This window comes from Panthera pardus, unplaced genomic scaffold (assembly GCF_024362965.1).
Source record: "Panthera pardus isolate Hobbes unplaced genomic scaffold, ASM2436296v1 HiC_scaffold_8, whole genome shotgun sequence".
In the NCBI taxonomy this organism is placed as follows: domain Eukaryota; kingdom Metazoa; phylum Chordata; class Mammalia; order Carnivora; family Felidae; genus Panthera; species Panthera pardus.
Genome location: NW_026527013.1, coordinates 69,027,846 through 69,051,302, shown reverse-complemented (window position 1 = coordinate 69,051,302; position 23,457 = coordinate 69,027,846). Strand labels below are relative to the sequence as shown.

At 38.7% G+C, this 23,457-nt stretch overlaps 1 protein-coding gene across 4 annotated transcripts in view; it reads right to left on the bottom strand.

The window, feature by feature from the left end:
* Positions 1 to 4,923: 4,923 nt before the first annotated feature.
* Positions 4,924 to 23,457, bottom strand: part of VSTM2A (V-set and transmembrane domain containing 2A) — a 28,651-nt gene continuing 10,117 nt past the window's right edge. For 2 of the 4 annotated variants that reach the window (XM_019451035.2, XM_019451034.2), the window contains one exon: positions 5,215 to 7,166. In XM_019451035.2, coding sequence (XP_019306580.1) covers positions 7,078 to 7,166 — 89 coding nt within the window. In that variant the 3' untranslated portion in view covers positions 5,215 to 7,077. The other 2 variants (XM_019451036.2, XM_019451037.2) reach the window with 2 other exon arrangements.

Genomic DNA, 23,457 nt, shown 5'->3' with positions numbered 1-23,457 from the left:
TAGACTGTACATATATTATTAAGGTCTCCATGGCATTATTTTTTCCTGATCTCCAGATCTTATCAACATGATGCCATCAACATGATAGATCGATAGGATTTCTGAGGGGCTGGTGAGGAGGAAAACTAAATTGTGGCTCAGACCTGGAGAGTCCATGTAATTTTGAGGCAAGATGGCAAAGGAGTACTTTCATCTCTGCTAGGTGATGAAAGTATCCTTTTATTTATTTTAGTTGCGCTAAAGCAGAAAATTACCAAATTATTAACCGCAGAACAGGTGCTAAGAGTTCTGCTGCTTTGCTCCAGTAAGTACCCATGTTTGAACCAGCAGCTACAATGCACTCATCACCTAAATATGCTTGTGATAGCCTCGACTCAAGACTCAGCTGTCTTTTGTACTACCAAAGAAAGAGGTAAATGGTTTATCCATGACTTTAATAGTGTCACTTTTTTTTTCTGTTATTGTTTCTTATCGACTATTTTGGTGAAGAGGAGAAATTCCAGGGTCCTTCAAAAACATGTCTATTAGCTAGCTAACTAGGCAGGGAAGTGATGTGGAGTTTTTCTTCTATTGCTCTGATTAGACATTTCAACTGTGTTTTTTGGAGCTGGGGAAGTGACTGCAGGTGGGTAGAGTGGTCTCTGTAGCCGATAAGAGATAAGGATAAATATTCTGTGAACTGCCTGCCTCCCTCATTTTCCACTAGACATGTCAGGGATCCCAGGATACAGTATTAGTCCAGAGTCATTGTCCAGTAACACCCCACGTCTGAATATTTCTCTTTCTTCAATGCACACTTACTCTCCAAATGTCTCAGGTCCTTTAGGGGATGCTGAAAATAATGTTCTCAGAATTCACATGAAGTATTATTGTTGAGACCTGTGATCCATTTCACGAATCTGACTCTGGCAATGAGTTTGAATGAGGAGTGAGACTTTAGTACGGTGGCTCAAAACTCTGTTTCCAAGAAAAGGTGATCACACAAGTCAAGTGCGTCTTTAAGACGGCCGCTTTTCTATTTCCTTCTTTCAAAACATTCTGATTACCTCTCTGGGTTTGTTGCTTGTTACCTGACTTTCTTCTTGTGGTTAAATGCCGTATTCTAATGTCTTCCACCATTTCTCAGGTATCTGAGGACAGCCATGGAAGTAGGCCTCAAACATGCTGGCATGCTATCTCTCCAACGTAGCTCTCAAAGCTTTGAAGAGGGAAATGTCCTCTGGAGGACCTTAGCAATTATAACTAGGGGTTAGGGATGTCTCAAACACAGGAAGGGGTTCAGATGATAATAAGCCGGAAAAAGAGCAAGACACAAACCCAAAAGAGAACAAAAAGACCAGAGACATGCACAATAACCCTATTAATCCCTTACCCCCTCATATGAGTCATGTCACTTTAGTACAGGAGAGACAGTGCATTTTTTCCCTTGGGTCATTGCTGACTTCCTGGTTTTTAAGGACATAGGAGTTTAGAACTCAATTAGATTACTGCTCTTTATATTATATACTGCCACTTAGATATGCTTGTCCTTTGTATTACATTTTGGATTAAAATGTGATTTCTTTCAGATTTTGGGTTGTAAAAATCAATCTAATGTTGTGTGACAAGTGTTAACAAAAAAGAAAGAAAGAACAAAATAGAAAATGTTAGAGTGCGTTTCACTTCAGGCACCCAATAAGGGTAAATACTATTTTGTGAAACTTTTGTTTCTTTTCCTATACAGTAAAATACAACAAAATATTCAATGACTCTTTAGATTGAACACAGTTTCAAAGCTCATATGGTAGACAGTTTATCTTATGCCTATTTATTTTTAACATCATATTTGATTCTTTTCTTGGAGCATATAGGAGGTAAGTAAGCCTAACTTTAACAAGAGTAGATACATGTGATTTTTCTGAGTCATGCCTACCTCAGAATGATTTTTGTTTATTTCTTTAATAACGGAAATATAACAGCTAAGTATAAAATTATTTTGTCACAGTATTTCCCCCACTTTCCTCTGTAATCCAGTTTCTTCTGGGATTTGTATCGTGGAGGACTCTATGATCTTATTTTTTTATTTTTTGATCATTTTTTTTTTCTGTGCACTTGCAGAATTTTCCCCTCCCTCTACCTTTTTAATTACTATGTTACACCAAGTGTCTAGGAGTCTCTTTTATTTCAACCTGTCTGCACTTTGAGTTCATATAATTCATGTTTTTACTTCAAATCACATTTGTAATTATTATAACCAGTTTAGTGCTACACCAGAAGCAGTCCTGATTATCTCCCCAATTTTTTCTTTCCCTCCTCAAAGTTATCAAATTGTAAATTAGCATTAAAATGTAGTTACCTTCCTTTATGCTTACTCTATCCCGGAGCCCCCAGACAAAAGTGTAACTTGACTATTTGAGAGATCCAATTTTGTTCCCAAAGGAGTCTTGTTTACAAGCTAAAGTATACACAGTAAGTCCAGACGTAGCCTGTGTCTGGATCTCAGAATAATAGCTCACCTTGGAATTTTCACAAACTGTTCTATTCCTCTGTCCTTGCTTAGTTCCTCTGGCTCTCCCTTGCCTGATCTTATCTCCTGCCAACCTCCCCTCACTAACTACACCCTTGTGTGTTTCTAGTGCAAGAGCCAGCCTAGATCGATTTCCCCTGAGGGAAGTTTCCTTCCCAGATCCTTGCCTGAGGGACTTCTTGTCTTTCAAGCTTAAATATTGCCTCCTCTGAGCAGCCTGCCCTGGTCACTTCCATTCACACTCCTTTATATCATCCTACTGGGTTTTCTTCTTAGAATTTATCACTAGTTTATATTCCCTTGTTTCTGGTTGTTTCCTGTCTGTCTCTCCCTAGATACAGGAAAGGGCTTTACCCATTCCATAGGTGAAACCATAAGGTCTGTAACACTTCCTAAATGATAGACTGTACCCTAATTAATGGGCAGTTCTAAAATTAAAATGATTTGGGCTTCATATTTGAAATTATGTGCAAGTCTATTTTGTAGCTGTGTAGTCTTAACTGCAAGATGAAATTATCAGTTTATGAATGACCTCAGATTACATTCACCTCTAGTAATTACTTTTTCTTATAGGAACTACTACTAAGTTATATTTAATATTTTGTTTTTTATATAAGATCAAAACCAAGACTGTTTATTTGAATAGTATTTGTGTATATCTTGTAAAATTGTATTTTAAGTTGTTAGCTTTGGCTCTAAAAAACAAAACAAAACAAAACACACATCATCTTATATCTGTTATTCCATGCAGTATATGATAAATTTAAAGGAAAATTTTTTTTCTGGATTTAAAAATAAATGTTTTCTTATATACATATGTATATCTGTATACAAATACACACACACACACCTACTATTTCCCTAAACATGTCTTGCTTCCAAGGACTTGAAGGCAAATTAGTTTAAAATAATAATCAGGTCCTTTTAGGTGCTCAGAAATGTCTAAGCATTCTTCTGTGGGACCGGCAAACCATAATCAAATCACTTTCAGAAACAGTGAATGCAAGGGACCTTAGCCATAAAACAAATACACATATATCACTTCACGCCTGTCAGAATGGCTAAAATCTACAACACAAGAAACAACAGGTGTTGGTGAGGATTCAGAAAAAGGGGAACCCTCTTACACTGTTGGTGGGAATGCAAACTGGTGCAGCCACTGTGGAAAACGGTATGGGGCTTCCTCGATACAGTAAAAATAGAACTACCCACAGACTCAGCAACTGAATTACCAGGTATTTACTCAAAGAATACAAAAACACTAATTCAAAGGGATACATGCACCCTGATTTTATAGGAACACTATCTATAATAGCCAAACTATGGAAAGATCCCAAATGTCCATTGGCTGATGAATGGATAACGAAGAAATGGTATATATATATATATATATATATACACACACACACATACACGCACACACAATGGAACTTACTCAGCCATCAAAAAGAATGAAATCTTGCCATTTGCAACGACATGGATGGAGTTAGAGTGTATCATGCTAAGTAAGTAAGTCTGTCAGAGAAGGACAAATACCATATAATTTCACTCATATGTGGAATTTAAGAAACAAAACCAATGAGCAAAGGGAGAAAGAGAGAGAGAGAGAGAGAGAGAGAGAGAGAGAGAGAGAGAGAGGCAAACTAAGAATCAACTCTTAACTATGGAGAACACGCTGATGGGTACCAGAGGGGAGGTGTGGAGGGATGGGGGAAATAGGTGATGGAGATTAACGAGTGCACTTGTAGTGATGAGCACCGGTGACTTATGGAAGTGTTGAATCACTAAATTCTATACCTGAAACTAATATTTCACTGTATGTTAACTAACTGGAATTTTAAAGAAAGCTTCAAAGAAAACCAAATACACATATGCAAAAATATGCATAAAATTTTAGTGGATCCATAGACTCTACCCAGTTAGCTTGTTTACTAACTCAGAATAAGATCTCCTGCTTTAGATGATTTTTGTTACCTTATTTTATCCTCAAGTGTTGGCATTTGTATTGTTTCATTTGTAAGCAATGTGTAAGTCTTTAAGAAAGAAAGAAAGAATCTGATTTGAATTCAGGTAAGCAATGTCAAATTTTTATGACTTTCTCTTCTGAAGAACGTTGCATAACCTTAGAAGTTAAGGTTGAGAAAGTCATATAACTTATTTTTCAGTCTTTATTTCTAGAATCATGGTTACCTATGAGGAATAGTCCCAGAGCAATACAAGGTGAAAACCACTAGAGATACTCTTTAATTTTTAAAGGCTTCTGTTCCAATATTTAAGGTTACACATTAACTTTTCGAGTTTGGAGATATAGTGTATCATGTTCTTTCTCACAGACACAGGTGAGCCAGACTCTTGGTAATGCACTGACAGAGAAGACTTGATTATTTTGGACACTGACACAATGAATCTAGTGAGAATTCTTCCCAAGCCAGCATATATCCTTTATTACGAGCGAGCATGGTAAACATCATTGATAACAGATACACATCTGTCTTGCTTTAGAGTTGACCAATCTCATGACCTGAACTTTGGGTAAAAAAATTACATGGTGGATTTTCCCAGCCTGACTGAATTAGAATCAGTATGCTAAATTACGCTTGAATGTATGTGATCTTTAGAGGCCAGATAGACTCAATTAATATTTACCTTACCATTAATTTATGCATTTGAAGTATTAAATTTTGAAAGAAAATAAATTTCTAGGTTAATAAAATAGCGCAATCAAATCCTTTATTTTTCTCATTAGACTGAAATAATAAACCAAATGGACAAGAAAAATGTCAATAGAAGTTTTAGCCTGAAACATTATTTCTCAAAGATAATGTTAAGATAATATGAAAATATGCACATTGCTTGTAATTGAAGTGCAGGAAAATCAATGCATTTACCTTTGAAAAGCAGAGGTATTCATTGCCTTCAAGCTTCAGTTTAGGACCTCAGCCTGCCAGCTACTGGCCCTACAGAGATGATCTTCTGGTTTTGTTATGAAAGGGAATGGAAGAATCTCTCTGGAAGGAAAACTTAGGTCATTTCTATCTCAACCTGTACGTATTCCATAGTGTATATGGAGCACATTAGTAGTTTTGCCTCTCATTCTTTGCCAGAGTAGAAAACAGTTTCCAAATGAAATAATCTGAATTATCATAAAGCCAAAAAATAAGAAAGAAATATTTAAAATTGTAATTCACTTAACCAGTGAAAACTTGAACACATTATCTTCTTTAGTTGGAGACTCGCAGTCATCTTTTGCATATTATATTTAGCCAACAACCAAATTTTAATTTTTAATTAGGAGGCATTAAAATATAATTAGCAGCAAATAACAGAATGACAAATCTACAAAAATTCATAAAGGTCAAAGGAAGCAGCATTTTTAGCCACAGCAAGAAGTGTTCTTCCATGAATTTAGGGAATCATGGTGACCACTTCACCTTCTCCACATTCACCTCCAAGGCAAATCTTCTAGAAGCAACATTGCTTTTTGAAAACAATAATGATGATAATCATGTGGGGATAGCTGTCAAAACCAGAAAGTGTACATTCTTCAGAGTCAAGAGACCCTCAAACCTCAATAAACACCATATATAAAGGAACATAGCAAATTTCAACACAGCATACACACAACAAAAGTAATTCATTTATCAGAGACCAATACAATTTTGAATATGCATTTTCCAGAAGGAAGCAGAGGGCAACAGAGACCACCTGCAGCTGTCAGACCTGTGGAAGTGAAACAACGCATTACAAAATTCACACCAATATATGAATTATAAGTGAAAAACAAATGTGTTATCTAAAAAAAGTTGGTTGGTGACCCAACATATAGATCTCTATATGTATATATTTATATATATGATGATAAAAATCAGCTTGCATGAGGGTCATAGTCTACCTACTTTGAAGTTATATCACACATACTAGAAGCAATTTACAGAATTTGTCAAGTTTGCATATACAGGGATTGCAAAATGAATTAAAATACATTGAAATATAGAACACTCAAAATGTATTTATATAAACCTCCCAGGATTGACAGGGATTGGCCGTAATCAACACTTGCCACCATTGAACAAAAACTATAATCAAGAAGAAGGAGAAAAAAAATCCAAGGGAAAAAAAAAGAAAATAAAAAAAAAATCCTTCTTTTATCATGTCTTATTTAAAATAACGTTCTCCTTATTGACACGCAGTGTTGATGATTTTGTTGTTGCCCCAAGATGGGGATTTCGTTTGATGATAGCTTATGTTCTGTAGCTTTTTGATTTCTGTTTCCTTCCTGCAGATAATGTGTCTTTTAGTAGGAAATCAGTGGTATCCATAGGAAATATTTACTATATCGATGACGTTCGGGCCAACCCCTGAGCAGTCAGCGAGATGATGCTTTAAGCAGCCGAAAGAAGAGAAAAAACGAAAACAAAAAATAGATCTTGCTATTAGAAAATGTCCTATCACTCCACACTAATTTTCTTGAAATAAAAGATCAGTGATTTGCCCAAGAAAATGTTATGAACAAAGCGTGTGATAGCCTCTTCGTTTATGCTTCCGGAAGCAGGCGCTCCTTGGGTAGGTAATTAGAGAACAGTGGGTGCAGAATGGTGCTTGGAGTTTAGGGTCAACTTTGCTGTCCGCTCCGTAGATTTTACAGGCGATTTGCTCTTTGCTTTAAGAAGAGAAAGTGATATTGGAAAAAAGTCAGCACTTTAGATTAAAGCAAAGCACCCTTCACAAAGCCACAAACAAGAAGCAGGACAGAAAGTCCATGGCTTGTAGCTATCATCCTTGCACCTGCGGAAGAAGTTATAAGATATTCGCTCATCTTGAAGATTTCCAATGCTCCTTATTAGGCTGTTTTAAACACATACATATATATATTTAATTAGCTCGCCAGCTTGGCTCTGGTGCTCATGAATGTCTTGGCATGCACTGCAAATAACAACACATACAAAGTATTTCAGTCCCGGGAAGTTGGTCTTGTTTGTTTTGTCTGTTTTCAAACAATGCCATCCCATGGTTGGGAACACTGAGAGGAACAAATCCAAATACTCTTCCCTCAAGGAATTCTTTACGGATCATTCCCTATAGTCATTCCGTTATTCCTCTATTGGTACCGAAAACACACGTAACCTGTTTTACTACCGCATAAGCACAAAACCACAGGAGTATACCCAACACTGAGAGCAACAGGCGTCTCATGGGTGGGGAGAATTGTGTTCTGGGATGGGTGCGTTAGGGGCATTTTGTTCTAGAGAAAGATCTTTCTTAATTGTTTATCTTGGAGATCTGAGGAAAAGTTAGTGCTATCAAGAGTTGGAAATTTTTGAAAGAGCTTGGGGAAAATGTAAGAGGGAGAACTACATTGCATTTTTGCATTTTATTCTTCATGCATTTTATACAGTAAGCTTCTAGCTAATTATGTATGAAATACCTTTATTTGTAAGAAGACAAAAATGTGATGAGGCTCAAAGTATTTTCTTTCGTTATTTTTTTTTTTTGGTTTTTTTTTCTGTCTTTTTTTTTCTTTTTTCTTTCTTTCTTTCTTTCTTTCTTTCTTTTTTTTTTTTTAATTCGAGAAAGGTTGAAACCGTTCGAAAGGATAAGGGTAGGGAAATTCACTCTTTGGAACATTTCTGCTAACGTGTGTTCAGGTCCACTTTGGCAATGATAAACATTGAGGCAAAAACACATGCTCACATTTAGTAGGCCAAAATTACCATTTTTTGGTTAGGTCACTGCCATTGATCGTCTTGTTTGGTAAGTGAGCCATATATTTAACACAGTATCTCCACACAGAAACCTAGTGCCTGAAGACCCCGAGGTTAATGGTGAGTCTCCAGAGAGTGCCTTCACTCAGGCTGGGTAAGAAGTTTCAAAAATGCAAAAGTGATAGCGTAGGTCATGTGCAGCTCTAACCACAAAGATCATGCAAGGGAAATATAGTCAATCTATGTAGAACCGTTAGCATCAGAGCTTTCCAAAATTAAATATATATTCTTGTTAGCTTTTGAAGAGAAATTCTTTGACATGGACTCATTTAATCAAAAAAAAAAAGGAAAGAAAAAAAGAAAGAAAAGAAATGATTACATGACTCCTTTAGTAATAGCTAACTGCTTTTGACGTGACACAAAGTATGTCGGGTATTGAATAAAGGTTTAAAAAATGCTAAGAGCAGTAAAACCAAGTAAAACAACTCACTCTTCAGAGAAGGTACTGTGTGAAGTAATAGTTTCCTTTTCAGCATGGTCACTGCAAATTGGTTCACACTTGCTCAACCTGTGTGTGTACCATGGTGCCCCTTTCTCAAATAATCAGCCCTTCAGAGGAGATGTCTAAGCCCACCATTCCCCAAAAGATACGAAGGGAACAGCTACTGCATTTTGACCCAACACTTCCAACCATACTCTGTCCAGCATGTGCAAGTTAAAACAAGATTGACACAAGTAGTATAATTAGAAAGAAACTCAACTGCAGACTGTAGAGTATTTTAAGGCTACTAAATTTCTGAACTGCCCTCACATAGGCAATGTGCCATTGTAACATGGTACTGTTTTTGCATTTGTTTGTTTTTCAGCTCGTAATCATTCATCTGCTCTAGGTACATGCATTTCCTAGCATATTTCTATTAAATGAAATGTATTGCTGTCAGGCCAATTGTAAAACATCCCTCCTTCCCCCTGTACGTTAGATTCTACAGCAATTTTATCATCAAATCACTGATCGTTTTTCTCTTCTTTCTGTTTTACGTCTTGAATGAAGAGATATGTGCTCCTTTATCTTTGTAATCCCAAAGATTTAGTAAAATACAAGACTCTTAAATGCTGTCATTTGTCCTGTGTAGTTTTAACAAATAATCGTCATAGTCCTTTCTATTCAGATGTACACTATTCTGAGTACTACATTGTTACCAAACATGTTGTGCTCTTCTCTAGAGTGTTAATTTTATTATTATTATTAATATTATTATTATTATTTTGCAAAAAGCAAACTTCGGCCGCTCATCATGCTTTATTCTTATCTTCACCGATAGAAACATCTCACTTTTGTGAAGTAATGAGAGCCTGGACTGGCGTTGGGAGCCCTGAGTTCTAATTTCCTCTGCTCCCCCTCGTTTCTAAGATCCCAAACAAGATATGTATTTGTTCTACGTTTTCAAAATTGAGCCTAGCGACCATTTGTGTATTATTATTATTATTTATATTAGTATGACATTGTGCTGGACTGCCTATTTTGCTTTCTTTGGTTTCTTCTGCCTTATGCCCAGAAGCAGGTTAACTTGCTATTTCCTCATAGGACCATGAATTTAAGCCACTCTTCCCCTCAAAAACCCTGCATCCACTTTGTGTATCCGCACCAGCTAGCTGTTATCTCCCGCCCTCTGAACTTCACAGTGTATTGGCTTTGCCTCTCCAATGGCCTTAATATGGCTTACATTGACCCCTGAAAGAAGAATTCATTATATTCATATCTTATCTCACGGATTACATTGCAAGCTCATTAAAGGCAAGGGGCAAAACTTCAGCAATTTTTTACGACTCTCAATGTCTAAAACAATGCCTGGAGAATTTTAAAACTTTTGCGCCCAACACAAAATACGCTGTAAAGAAGAGAGATACCATTATCTCAATTGTGTGAAGAAAATGCACAAGAGAACATGCCCGGATGAAGAGCAGGCTAATAGAACTTAAAGATTTCTCTATGACTCAGGATGCCATTTCGTAATGTCCTTTCACTTCTATTTAATAATGACGACTTCCGTTTGGTTTTATGCTTAAAGATTTCCGTGGTGCTCTCTCAGGTGTAATTCCCCACGCCTTTGTAAAACAGGCACGACATTTTCTCCATTTTTGCAAATGGAAAAGTCTAAGAAATCTTCTTAGACGTCTAAAGAGTGCAGGAACCTAGCTTCCAATTCTCAGCTCTTTTTAGACCTCATGCAATACCCATTGTCGCATCACCATCACTGAGATGTGGACAAGCAGGCATTTCTCAAGAGGCTGACTGTGACAAACGAGTCTGGCTGAGGAGAAATAGGAAAAAAGAGAAAAAAAAAGAAAAGGCTTCAAATATTTTGTCTTAACCGTAATTATTATTTCAGAGAAGAACAAAAAATTCCCTCCATTGCTTTTAAAAAAACAAAACGACCTGAAAAACTACCAATCAGGGCACGGCAGTGAGACCTTGGCATTGTCCGCAGTCCGTTGCAGATGGTGCCCAGTTCTCCCGCGTGGTGGGAACCACTGTCGGGTTCAGCTCAGTCCTGCATCTTCCTGCCTCATTTCACTCACTACAACTTTCCAGACGGCAAAGTGTGCCCTGCCCCTCTGAGGTGTCTGCCAGATGGAAGAACTTAGCTCCCTGTTAGCACCTTCCTTTTTAAACTAGTCCATCTGTACTGCCATCTCTTTCCGGCACCCACGGTCAGGAGGCTGGAAGGCACTGGGCATATTTAACAACGCGGCATCACTCTTCTCGATTCACATCAATTCCCAAAATGACTACCGTGCATCGGGGCCTCGACGATGTGTCAGGGAATTTGCATACATTGTCTTAGTTCGCCCTCTAGACAGTTCTGTATAGTAGACAAACAGGTCAAGAACATGCAACTCAGCGACCTGGAATAACTCACCCTAAGTTACATGGATGAGAGGTGGTAAAGTACAGAAATGAAGGAACAGCGAGGCAAGTCAGATCAGCTTAGAAGGACACAAGTCAGTGGGTTAAGCGTCCTGCCCAGAAGCAGGTCTGACTCTGGATTTTGGGTCAGGTGGTCTGTGGGATCAAGCCCCAAGTGAGTCTCTGTGGTGACAGCGCGGAGCCTGCATGGGATTCTTTCTCTGTCCCTCCCCTGTGCACACGCATGCACGCGTTCTCTTTCCGTCTCTCTCTCTAAATATATAAATGTTAAAACCAACCAACCAACAAACAAAAGGATTGGGCACCTGGGTGGCTCAATCAACTTCAGCTCAGGTCATGATCTCACGGTTCATGGGTTTGAGCCCTGCATCGGGCTCTGTGCTGACAGCTCAGAGCCTGGAGCCTGCCTTGGATTCTGTGTCTCCCTTGCTCCCTGCCCCTCCCCCACTCATGCTCGCGCACACTTTCTCTCTCTCTCTCTCTAAGATAAAATAAAACATTAAAAAAATTTTTAAAAAGGACATCCTTTTTTTCTGAAACTCCCTAAGGCAAACAACCTTGCTCCATGGTCTCCACATCTGTTACATCAAGATGTGAAGCTATTATTTGTATATACACTAATCTTTTCAGAGAAAATGCACTGGCCGTAACATACTTCAGAGCAAAAAAAAAAAAAAAAAAGTTTGATCTAAAGTTTCTTTCCCAACTCTAAATTGATAAATATTGGATATTAAAAAATCATCAGACTTTTAGTTTTCCCAAATATTAATAACAAGTAAAGTTTGTTTTGCTCTGTATAGTGTACCAACTGTCCTATGACATAATATTTTAACCTTTTGGTTTCATAGACTTTTACAGCTTAAAGGTTCATCCAGATTAACTTAAACATTTGAGTAAAAGGTGGCTCCACCATCATTCTTCCATGCCTTCCTCTTTCTAAGAACTTCTTTTTTCCAGGAGTGTCTCTGTGGCTCAGTTAGTTAACTGTTCGACTTTGGCTCAGGTCATGATCTCGCAGTGTGTGAGTTCGAGCCCCGCATCAGGCTCTGTGCTCACAGCTCAGAACCTGGAGCTTGTTTCAGATTCTATGTCTCCCTCTCTCTCTTCCCCTCCCCACCGCTGGCACTCTGTCTCTCTCTCTCAAAAATAAGCATTTAAAAAAATTTAACGAACTTCTTTTTTCCAAGTTTTTTAATTCAGATTGATAGCCTAGGGCCAAAAAAGTTAACTTGTCTACCAGGAAAAAGCATTAGAAGAGGCTATGGGTATTGAATTCAAAGAACCAGGTGGAGCGTTTAGACAACTGTCTAGACACTTTATCCCATCGCAATTTTACCAGCTCTTCAAATATCCACTTTTCCTTGGCCGTGAATATTTTCTGATGGATTAATTTCCTATGTGAGTACAACTTTTCATTGGTTTAGATACGAAGAACAATCGCAATTCAGGGCATCTGTCTACAAATTTGGGCATAATTCTCTCCTTTCTCTTGTTTGAGTATCTACAGGAATTAAAAGGAACAAGAAAAGAGAAAGAAAACAATTTGTCTCCAGTTGTGTGGCTCCACGGTCTTACTCCAGTCTTTATTTTGTGAAAGTGAATATTAGCAAGGTTTATCATCTGAACAAACCTAAAAATGAAAATGCTCCAATAAAAAAAGGAAGCAACTGTCAAATACCTTTTTTTTTTTTTTTTTGTCTGTAAGGAGGCCAAGTTTATAAAGAATGAGTGTCCATTACAGCTCTGGGAACAGACATACCCTTTGACATACTTCTCTTTTATTACAGATTCCAGTTTTAAGAAATGAAAATAGCTGTGTGAGAAAATTTGGGCTAGCTTTTAATGCAATTTTTATTCAGGTTTGCACATACTAAATCACTATTTAAGGGGAAAGGTCAAATAATAGAATGATTTTATCCTATAATTTTTTGAAAAGAATATCTTTTTATTAGAATTCTTACAGATCCAGTGCCAATTTCTTCCAGAAATCCATTTTTTAAAAGAAGTGTGCTTCATTTTGACCTAATACATAAATTGCCTATTTTACTGTGCCCCAGCATGTTGGCAGGTTAGCTGTTTAAATTTCCTTTCCTGCGTTCCTTTCGTCAGCAAATTTACACCTCTATTCTAGTTATGAGGCCTCTTATTGGAGCTGGGTGGGGGGGTGGTGAGAAGTGCAGTTGCCCAAGTACTCAAGATCTGACTGACAAGATGATACGCCATTCACAACAGAATTTTCGAGAATCTAGCCTTGGCAGGATTTCAGGATTTCTACCTACCTTGTACGCTGACTTGAGAAGGAACATATAAAGCGATGGTGCCTCCCACCTGCTAAGGCCATAGTGCATCTCACAACACACTATCATTGTAACTCATTCATCCGGGTAAGACTGCTTTGGGTGCAGACCGGATGATGATTACAATGGCAGCAGCTAATATTTCTTGAACATTTGTTATTTCTTGACCTCTGCTTGTGATCCCATGAAGTTACGATAATCATTTTGCTACTTAAGGACCTCTCTGTGCTCGAGTTTACCCAGCCAGTGGGTGGTGCCGCAGACATTCAAAACCAGTTCTGTTTCACTCCAAAAGGTAATTTGTATCATAATTTCCTCCCGTGATTCTTCATGCCTGAAAACTCTAGACTCTCAATTCTGCCTATTAGAAATATTTGGAAATATGAGCTGTTTTGACAAAATGGAAGGGAGAACAATATAAATTAGTGGAAAACAAAATGTTCTCAGAGTGAGGTTTTTAATACTACATGCATTTAATAACTCCTTTGATGCATGAATAAGAATGATTTATTATTAGCGTCACATCCACCAGTATATAAATAAATGCTGCGGAGAGGCTGGCAACTCTTTACCCACGGAGTTTAACTATCCTTCCTGCATGTATGTTTTCATTATTAACTAGCATATTCTTTATTCATAACGCAAAGGTAGATATTAATCCACATCTTGTTGGTATGATCACAAACCCCCTGTTAGGGACTGCACACACACGTGGTTTTGTTGCAGTTCGACAGTGTTGTTGAACAACGCCACCTTTCCCAAAGAGCTTAAATAAGCACATTCAACTTGGGGAATGTAAGAGAGGAAATTATGAAGACAACTGGGATCAATGTGGAATGACCTTGCGTCAGGGTAGGCTATGACTGTCTGCCCTGAGTGAGGAAGCTGATACAAAGAGCACCACAGGGGCTCCTGGGAGGCTCCGTCAGTTAAACATCCAACTCTTGATTTTGGCTCAGGTCAGGATCTCATGGTTCCTAAGATCCAGCCCCATGCTGGGCTGCATGCTGACACAGCAGAGCCTGCTGGGGATCTTCTCCCTCCCTGTCTCTCTGCCCCTTTCCCCATCTCTCTCCCTCTCCCTTCCCCCCCACTCCGCCTCTCTCTGCCCTGCCCTACTCTTTCTCCCTCTCTCTCTGTCCCTCCCCAGCTCTCATGCTCTCTTTCTCTCTCTCTCTCTAAATAAATAAATAAACATTAAAAAATAAGAGTACACCACAGCTAGAATTATTGACTACTAAGTGAAGAGGTAAGAAAGCTGTATTTTCAGATTTGAGCCATCATTCACTAATTGGTGAAATAAAGAATCTGTTGTTATAGATCACCCTTCCCCTAACATCACCAGAGAAGAATTTCTCGTCAAAGAAACACATCTCATATTTTTAGAGAAATGGCAACTGCGGCACTCAGAGTGAAGAAACAGAAGTCAAGGAAAGACAAGGAAAGAAAAATAGCTGTGGAAATGTGATTTCACTTTTCACTTATCCTCTTACATAAATTGAAAAGTAAAGATTTCAACAAAATGTACACAGTAATTTGCCTACATTTAAACATCACCTTTGGGGTGCCTGGGTGGCTCAGTTGGTTAAGCATCCAATTCTTGGTTTAGGCTCAGGTCATGATCTCATGGTTTGTGAGTTCGAGCCCCACATCTGGCTCTGTGCCATTGGCACAGAGCCTGCTTGGGATTCTGTCTCCTTCTCTCTCTGTCCCTCCCTTCCTTGCTCTCTACCTCTCTCTCTTTCTCTCAAAAGTAAATAAATAAACATTTGGGAAAAAAAATCTTAAAAAAATCCATTTTAATTGTACAGCAATGTTTGCTTTTGAGGAAAAAATTATTTGAGTACCTACTGCCAATAGGATGTAGAAAAACCTTGGGGCACCTGAGTGGCTCAGTCGGTTAAGCGTCCAGCTTCGGCTCAGGTCATGATCTCAGGGTTTATGAGTTTGAGTCCCATGCCGGGCTCTGTGCTGACAGTTCGGAGCCTGGAGCCTGCTTCAGATTCTGTGTCTCCCTCTCTCTCTGACCCTCCCCTGCTCACACTGTCTCTCAAAAATGAATAAACGTTAAGATTTTTTTTAGAAAAACATCAATTATATAGCTTCAGAAAACACACCTATTTTAACATAAGAAACATGTTTTGAGACTTTACCCATATATTTTCTAAATTTGAGCCCATGGTTTTATCCTTTTCCTTAATCCAGCCATTTCAAAATTATCTAAATTATAATGTTTTACAAATTATCCTCAGAACAGAAATGACCTTAGCCATCAGAATTATGTAATTAACAGACATAGTTGAAGCATTAAAAATCCCCTTTATCAAGGCATGTGCATACAAGAAAAATATGTAGTTGCCAGGACTGCTTACCAAATGTCCTAAACATAATTTGTTATTAAATACAATTTTAAATACATGAATATTGTTGTCATGGTATGTAATGAAGGATGGTGCAATTGTAATTTCTAATCCTCTCTCTCCATTAATACATAAGGGGCCTGGGGTTCTTTTCTTATAGATTGACTGAATTACATAAAAAATCATGTAACTTGGGCGCCTGGGTGGCTCAGTGGGTTAAATGTCAGACTTTGGCTCAGGTCATGATCTCTCAGTCTGTGAGTTCGAGCCCCACGTCGGGCTTTGTGCTGACAGCTCAGAGTCTGGATCCTGCTTCGGATTCTGTGTCTCCCTCTCCCCCTCCCCTGCTCACACCCTGCCTCTCTCTCTCTCTCTCTCTCTCTCTCTCTCTCTCTCTCCCTCTTTCTCTCTCTAATTACATGCTAAATACAATAGTTAGACACTGCATTAACACCAAAAATATCTAGACATAGTTCATATTTATAAAATACTTATATTTTCAGATTGTTTGAAACTGAGTTTTTACATTCTAAAGGGTTTTTCTTTCTATTTAGTACTTGGCGATCTTATTATTTGCTCCCTACATGTAGGGTTTTTCAAATTAACCCTTTACATTGCTAAGAGAAGTGAGAAAAATTAATAAACTTATTTAATCAGAAAAATTAAAGCTCAAATGTGTTCCAGGGCTGAAGAAGATGTTGCTGAGATTGTGTCTATAACACAAAACATAAATAAAACAAGAAAAAAAGCAGTCCCATAATAGACCCCCTCATTGCGCAATGCCTAAGACCTGTCTGCTTTAAAATATAGAGTGACTGCATTAATCTTTATTAAAGTATTTTTGTCTGTGAAGCTAATAAAATTGCTTCATGTAATTTCTTGCAGTTTACTTTTCAACAGCTCCACAGTCATCAGCTTCACGGAATAGGGAATCCTAACGCCTAGTTTTACCATTGGCTTTAGTTCAAACACCAAGAGTTTAACCTGTCTTGGGTTTGTTTTATACATATAGGGTTCTAAATTCATGCAAAAATGCTCTCTCAGGCTTTTTAAAAGACATATTAAATAAAACATAATTATCACTTATAAATCCTCCGGGGTACTAATTTTCCTTGATAGCCCCAATGACTGCACCATTATTCATCACTCTGAAATCCCTCTGAATTGGGGGCCGAATGCGTCATGCTATTGAGAGGAAAATGATTGCATGATATGTAATTTATGGACTTTATATGAGTTTGATTAGTTTCATCAAAATAAATTTATCAAGATCACACTCGTTATGTTCAGAAAAATAAAAAAAAAATAATTTGACCGTCAGATTATCCATCCAGCTCACAGGAAATAAGATGCAGTGTTCTTAACTTAGATGCTACTAGAATTTCTGAGAATTCCTACTTCCATGCTAGGACTTCTAACGTATGTGTGCACATACGTGTGCACGTGTGTATAAATATGTGCATGTACACATACATGTATGTGTGTATATGTTTTTAATTTGTCATGACCTCCACAATCATACACCATTATTTTACCTTGCCTTTTTGTTTTTATTTGTTTAATATATTTTATTTGTTTGTTAGTTTGTTTTCTCTGTCATGAGTTGCCTGTCACTGGACTATCTTTAAATCTGGGAAATTTTAAATGATGTGTTTTTTCCCTCCAATATAACAAAAGTAATAAATTATCACCATATAAATGTTAATGATACAGACAAAATAATTAAGCAATTAAAAATCATAACATCTTGGGGTGCCTGGGTGGCTCAGTCGGTTAAGTGTCCTACTTTGGCTCAGGTCATGATTTTGCAGTTTGTGGGTTTGAGCCCTGCGTTGGGCTCCGTGCTGAAAGCTCAGAGCCTAGAGCCTGCTTCAGATTCTGTGTCTCCCTCTTCCTCTCTGCCTCTCTCCTGCTCTCTCTCTCTCTCAAAAATAAATAAACATTAAAAATAATCATTACATCTTGACTTCGGACGTACATTTTCATATATTTCTTGTCATTTTTCTATGCAAGTATCTCAGATTGATTTAAAGTTGTATATCCTATATTTTTGACTTTAATGTTTTGTCCTGTATCTTTCACATTATATTATGTGTTGAATCTTACCTAGTTTCATTAAAACTTGATTTTAGAAGCTGTGTAACAGTCACTGTATGGTTTTAACATTTTAACACATTCATTAGGTAACTTCCTTGCTGTTGGTCATTTTTGAGTATTTCCAATTTAGGGATGACCTCTGTAATAAGCATGGGTCTGGGCCTACTTCCCACTGATCTTTCTGGAATCTCCTCCCAGGAATATTACTTCAAGCACCAGTGGGCCACACAATCTAAAGCCCTGTGACTGATCTTTCCAGATACATTTTTCTCCAGAAGGAAAGTACCAATTCACCATGTAAGTAATCATATACCAAAATGCTTGAGTCCCTGTAACCTTGATGATACATATTGATTCTAAAAATCTTTGCCAAGATTATATGTGTCAAGTTTGAAAAAAAGACTAGGGTTTTCACTGAGACTGCATCAAGTCTATAACTGCTTTTGAAAAACCTGACATTTTTTAAATTGAGATCGTCCATCCAAAGACACAGCATATTTATTCATTTATTCAAACCTGAACTCTCTGAACCAAGTGTTCCAACGGTCTTCATATTTAGAATGCTTGTTATTGTCTTTAAAAAGAAAACTAGATACTGTATATCTTTCGTTTTTGTTGGTACTGTTGAGAATTATTATTATGCCCCAAATATTTTCTATTTGGGTATTGCTGTCCATACCCAAATAGGCTTAAGTGTATTTTGCTACCTCTAAGTCATTTAGAATGGAGTACATAATCATAGTATATGTAAAATTGATATTATTTTATTCTTTTCTGAAGTATTAGATGTACATATTTCCTTGTCTGCAGCATCGTGGTTTACTTACATTTGACTTAATCAAAAAATTTTAATTTCTTACAGTAAAATGTTATTTTCACTTGTATATTTTGTAACTTTAAATCTTGAGAGCCTCAGGCATCTGATTTTATGTTAATCTTTCTAAATCTGATTTTTCTTTTCTGCTCTGCTCTTTAATTAATTTGAGTTCATCTGGATATATATCCTAAATTATGACAATGTTTCCTTTTGTCACTTATTAATTAAATCAATCCTTTCTTAATTCTTGTATTTTTTAGTTCATCAGTATGATATTATTTTATGTAATTTTAGAGCTTCCCAGGCTTATTATTTTCTTTCATCCCTATTCATATTTGTGTTCCTTTGCTACCTCTTTAATCATAGTTACTTAATAATATGCTTCAATATCTGGTAGGTACGGAAAAAGGAACCAATCACTGCCAGGTTTACCCTGATAGATAGTTAAAATACATCATGTCACTTACTGCTGGAAATGACCCTTAGGGCATATGTGTTAATATTTCAGTGTCATAAATAATGACTCCTGAGGTTCAGAGATATTTTGTACACAGCTCACTCAACAAACAAGCTGAGGGTTATTGGTTTATCTAAATCCATTTTATCTTTTTTCTCTTTTTAAAGCTTTTAACTAGTCTCATTTGTTTATGTTTTCAGATATATGTTTAATTATTTTACAATTTTAAAAATTCTGAGGGTCATTTTTGGAAAGCTTGAAATTAATTAAGAGAGCAGCCGAGGTATGTAATTGTGGTTTCCAAATACATGTTGCTTATTCCGGCCACACAGTTCAAATTCCTAACAATCCTTTGGAGTTTTATTATGCTTTACAATAAGGATCTAGTTACAACCTTGGGCAAGACAGCTGGTGGCCAATATATTTAGTATGGTTATCTAGGGGGAAATTTATCATCAACTAATGGCATTGTGACAGAGTAAAAAAGGAAGTTCTGAAATTATGCACAACAAAACGTGGGCCAGGAATGAAGACTCAGTCTTCCTTCTTTAATTCATCACCTACACACACTCAATACACACACTCCGCCACAGTGGAGCCAGGTGGTGTAGACCATGTACTCTCAGGACTTCACGGTCCCTAATAATCATCATCATAATAACAAAACACATGCAACAACAGTCCTATTAATACAACAAGTAGTTATCATTTATTGAGGGCTTGATCAATGCCGAGCTCTCTCTGTATCTAATTTCATTGAATCCTCAAAACTCGGTGAGGATTATACCATAATTTCCATTTAATAAATGAGGATATGGAGACATGACCAGCTATGAGTGATGGACATGAGATGGGGACGGACGTCCTTCTTAAGTGCTGTGCCTACTGCCCCTGCTGGTGAAGGCCAGGGCAAGAGGCAGAAGGTCTAAGGAACACCTTCCTGTTTATTTCTACCCCTTGAAGCTGATATGAATGCACCTGTGGTAGCTATAGGTGGCAGCAGCGATCCTTGGGAGAAGGAACGCTGCATTTTCTCTTTTAAGATGTGTGTTACGTTGGCCTACCGAACTAAGTCTTTCCAGCAACTTCTCAAACCTTTGGTCATCTATCCAGATAGCTGCTTCTCTGGCAGCTTTCTGAAATCTCAAGAATCATGCAATCATTAGAGACAAGAGCTTAGAACCCTGACAATTCTGCTTTATGGCTCCGTAATTACAGAGCTCCTGGAAATCACAGGTAAACCTTAATGTGTCCAGTCGTGCATTGAAAAGCCCTCCCAACATATAACTAGCCCTTGGTTTTATAGACCCAGATAGGTACTGAATTTCAATGAGTGAAGTATGGTTTGCGAGAGAATTTAGCCAGTATAGACTTTTAATCTACATAATTCCGGTTCAAACATGGCTCGAGCAGATTCCTTGGCCGGTATTATCTAAAGCACTGCCTCAAATCTATTTTTCATCTTATTCATAGACACTTGATTTACATAGCAGCCATTTAACTGATAGAATTACGATGATCAAATTAATTTAACCTGTGTAAGCAGCCAAGTTGGATCATTTAAACCAAAATCAACATTGAGGTCTAAATTATATCATGGGCTTTCTACCTGGATGCAACGCACCATTTCCTCATATTTTAAGTGAGGAAAACAATCTCCTGCAAGCCCCTCAGCCCCTCAGCTGCCCCCTCCCATACCCCCCCCCCCCACCCCCACCCCCACCGGCAGCTTTGAATCCTGTTTCAGGATCATTCTTACTAGATCTGGCCACTTTTGGAAAGCAGCCATGTTTATCGGCAGCAGGGGAGCTCCAGGAGCTCTTGGCATCTAGCAGCTGTAGCAAGGCAGCTGCCTCTCAGTGTTCAGGTTCACCTCCTGGTGAAAACACAATCATCATATTTCGGAGTTCAGAGAATCAGCGTCCCTGCTGAGTGACTAGAGACTCCACACGCGGAAACAGAACTACCCCTTAACCAATGGCCAGATTTCCTGTAAGTGCCAGCTGCAGATCACGGGAGTGAAGAGAACAGCTTTGCACAAGTCTATCTCTACACTGGAAAATAAACGATGGCCAAAGGCCAGTTTCAAAAAAAAGGATTTTGTAGCATCGAACACATGCATGCCTATCTCCTAGGAAACGATACAAAATTCTTTCCTCGCCTATAAGAACTTTGTAGAGCTAATGATTTTCGTAATTTGCTGCACATAAAAATACTTCTTTCTGGTTCTCGATTCAGACTTTCATTCAGTAGGTCCTGGGTGGAGTCTTTGAATATGAATTTTTAACCAGCTCCCTTGGTGAGTCTGGCTTAGGTCGTCTGCACTACACTTCGAGAAACACTGTTTTAGAGTCTCGTTCAGTTTTGGAATAGTGGCAGTATTATGTACTTATGCAAATATAATTATAAGGAAAAAAACAACAAAAACAAAGATTTACTGTCCCTCTCTGTTTCCCTTTCCTCCAGCAAACATGAACTCCACTTGTTCCAGGCACCTGGTGGATTGCAAATGCAAATTGTAATATTTGGAGCCTACGAGTTATAGTTGGGTGACCGACTATCCCCTGAGCCTGAGGCTTCCCAGTAGGGCAGAATCCAGCCAGGAAATGAGGAAAGCCCCAGGAAAAATTCCTACACTACACTACAAGGCACAACAATGGCTTCAAAGTTAAGTGTAAACAAGTTGCTTTGAGCCCTGAAAGAGGAAACAACCAATTCTAAGACGAAGGAGGAAGCTTTATAAAAGAATTTGCATTTGAGTAGGAACTCAGCAAAGAGGGAAGGGCCCACGCAGGGAAAACACAGTTGCAAAGTCACAGAGGTAAAACAGTATCTGAAAATGTTGCAGAAATACCAATTAAGAAGATTATGGGCGTGAGGATTGGGAAAGCGGGAGCAACAAGGCTGGAAATTACACCACGCAAGTTTGCGATGGTGCTTTGGAAATAGTAATTATATCATACTTGCTCTGTTGTGATCTTTTCAATGCATTAGAATTTAAACAGGCAAAGTATTAGGAGCTGTTGCAAGAGATGCGGAAAGTGAACAGGCTCCATCTTGAGAACAAAGTCTCTATTGGTGGAACAGGAAAAAAAACGCAGTTGTTCAAGGTTATCTTAAAGAGACCATTTGGAAGACTGAATAACTGATTCATTGTGGCAACCGGAAGAAGAGGAAATAAGAACATTTTCAAGATTTCCACAAGACCTGTGGATGGTGATCATGTTGTTAAAAGGATTGGGGAACCCCGGAGGAAGAACATTTCTTTTTGGTGAGGAAGCTAAGACAATAAACTCAGTTTTGAGTTGTTTGCGTTTGGGGGCCTAACCTAGATATCACTGTGAAACAAACCATCCTACAACTCTTTATTATTTCTCAGGAGTTAATGTCAGCTGGGCTCAGCTGTAAGGTGTTGGTTGAAATAGCAGCGAGGGCTGAAGGTAAGGGTTGGCCCGCTTGGGCTTCTGTCAACTCGGTAAGGCGGTCTCAAGGTAGCTGTCCTTTTATGACACCTGGCTTCTAAGAGGCCAACAGCAGAAGCTAGAAAGCCAACAACAGAAAGGCTAGGTCTCTTGACCGGGCATTGCAGTGCTTGCATAACATTACCTTACACCTTCCTGTCTAAGTGTCTCATGCCAGCTGGGCTGGGGGGGGGGGGGGGGGGGGAGCAGGGAGGAAAGGCCCCACGTGTCAATGGGTACAGTCAACAAAGGTGCAGCCCTCTCTACCCTGCCACAGTGCTTGTAGAAGGCACATGTGGAGATGCACTGGTGGACCAGAGTGAACCGCAGTCTGGCTCTCCAGAAAGAAATCAGAACTGGAAACGGGTGGAGGAGTTTTCTGAGGGAGAGTTAGCAGTGGAAATCCTAACAGTGGATGAGAAGTTCAGGGAGTTGAGAATGGAAGAGGTCTACATTCAAGAGAGGCGTTTTGGGAAGAAGCCAACAAACGTGAAACTCTACCAGCCTATCAAGAGGACACGGGAAGACTGATGTTCCTAGCAACTGCGCAGGACAAGACAGGGGAGGTGAGGGGACCGGGCTGGGGACTGACTGCAGGGCTGGCAGGGAAGGAGGTGCTAGGAAGGCGGAGTGGGCGCCGGCGCCCCCTGCCGGATGGTGGTTGGCGGCTAGTGCCTTCAGTACAATTTGCCAGTTTTCCAGGCGTGGGGAGGGGTCCAGCCGCCGGGAAAGAAGAGAGGGACAAAGGGAGGACTGGACGGTTGCCTGTGGGGGGCACCTTTGGCTCCTGGAAGGGGGATGAGACGGGAAGAAGCAAGTAGACAAGGGTGT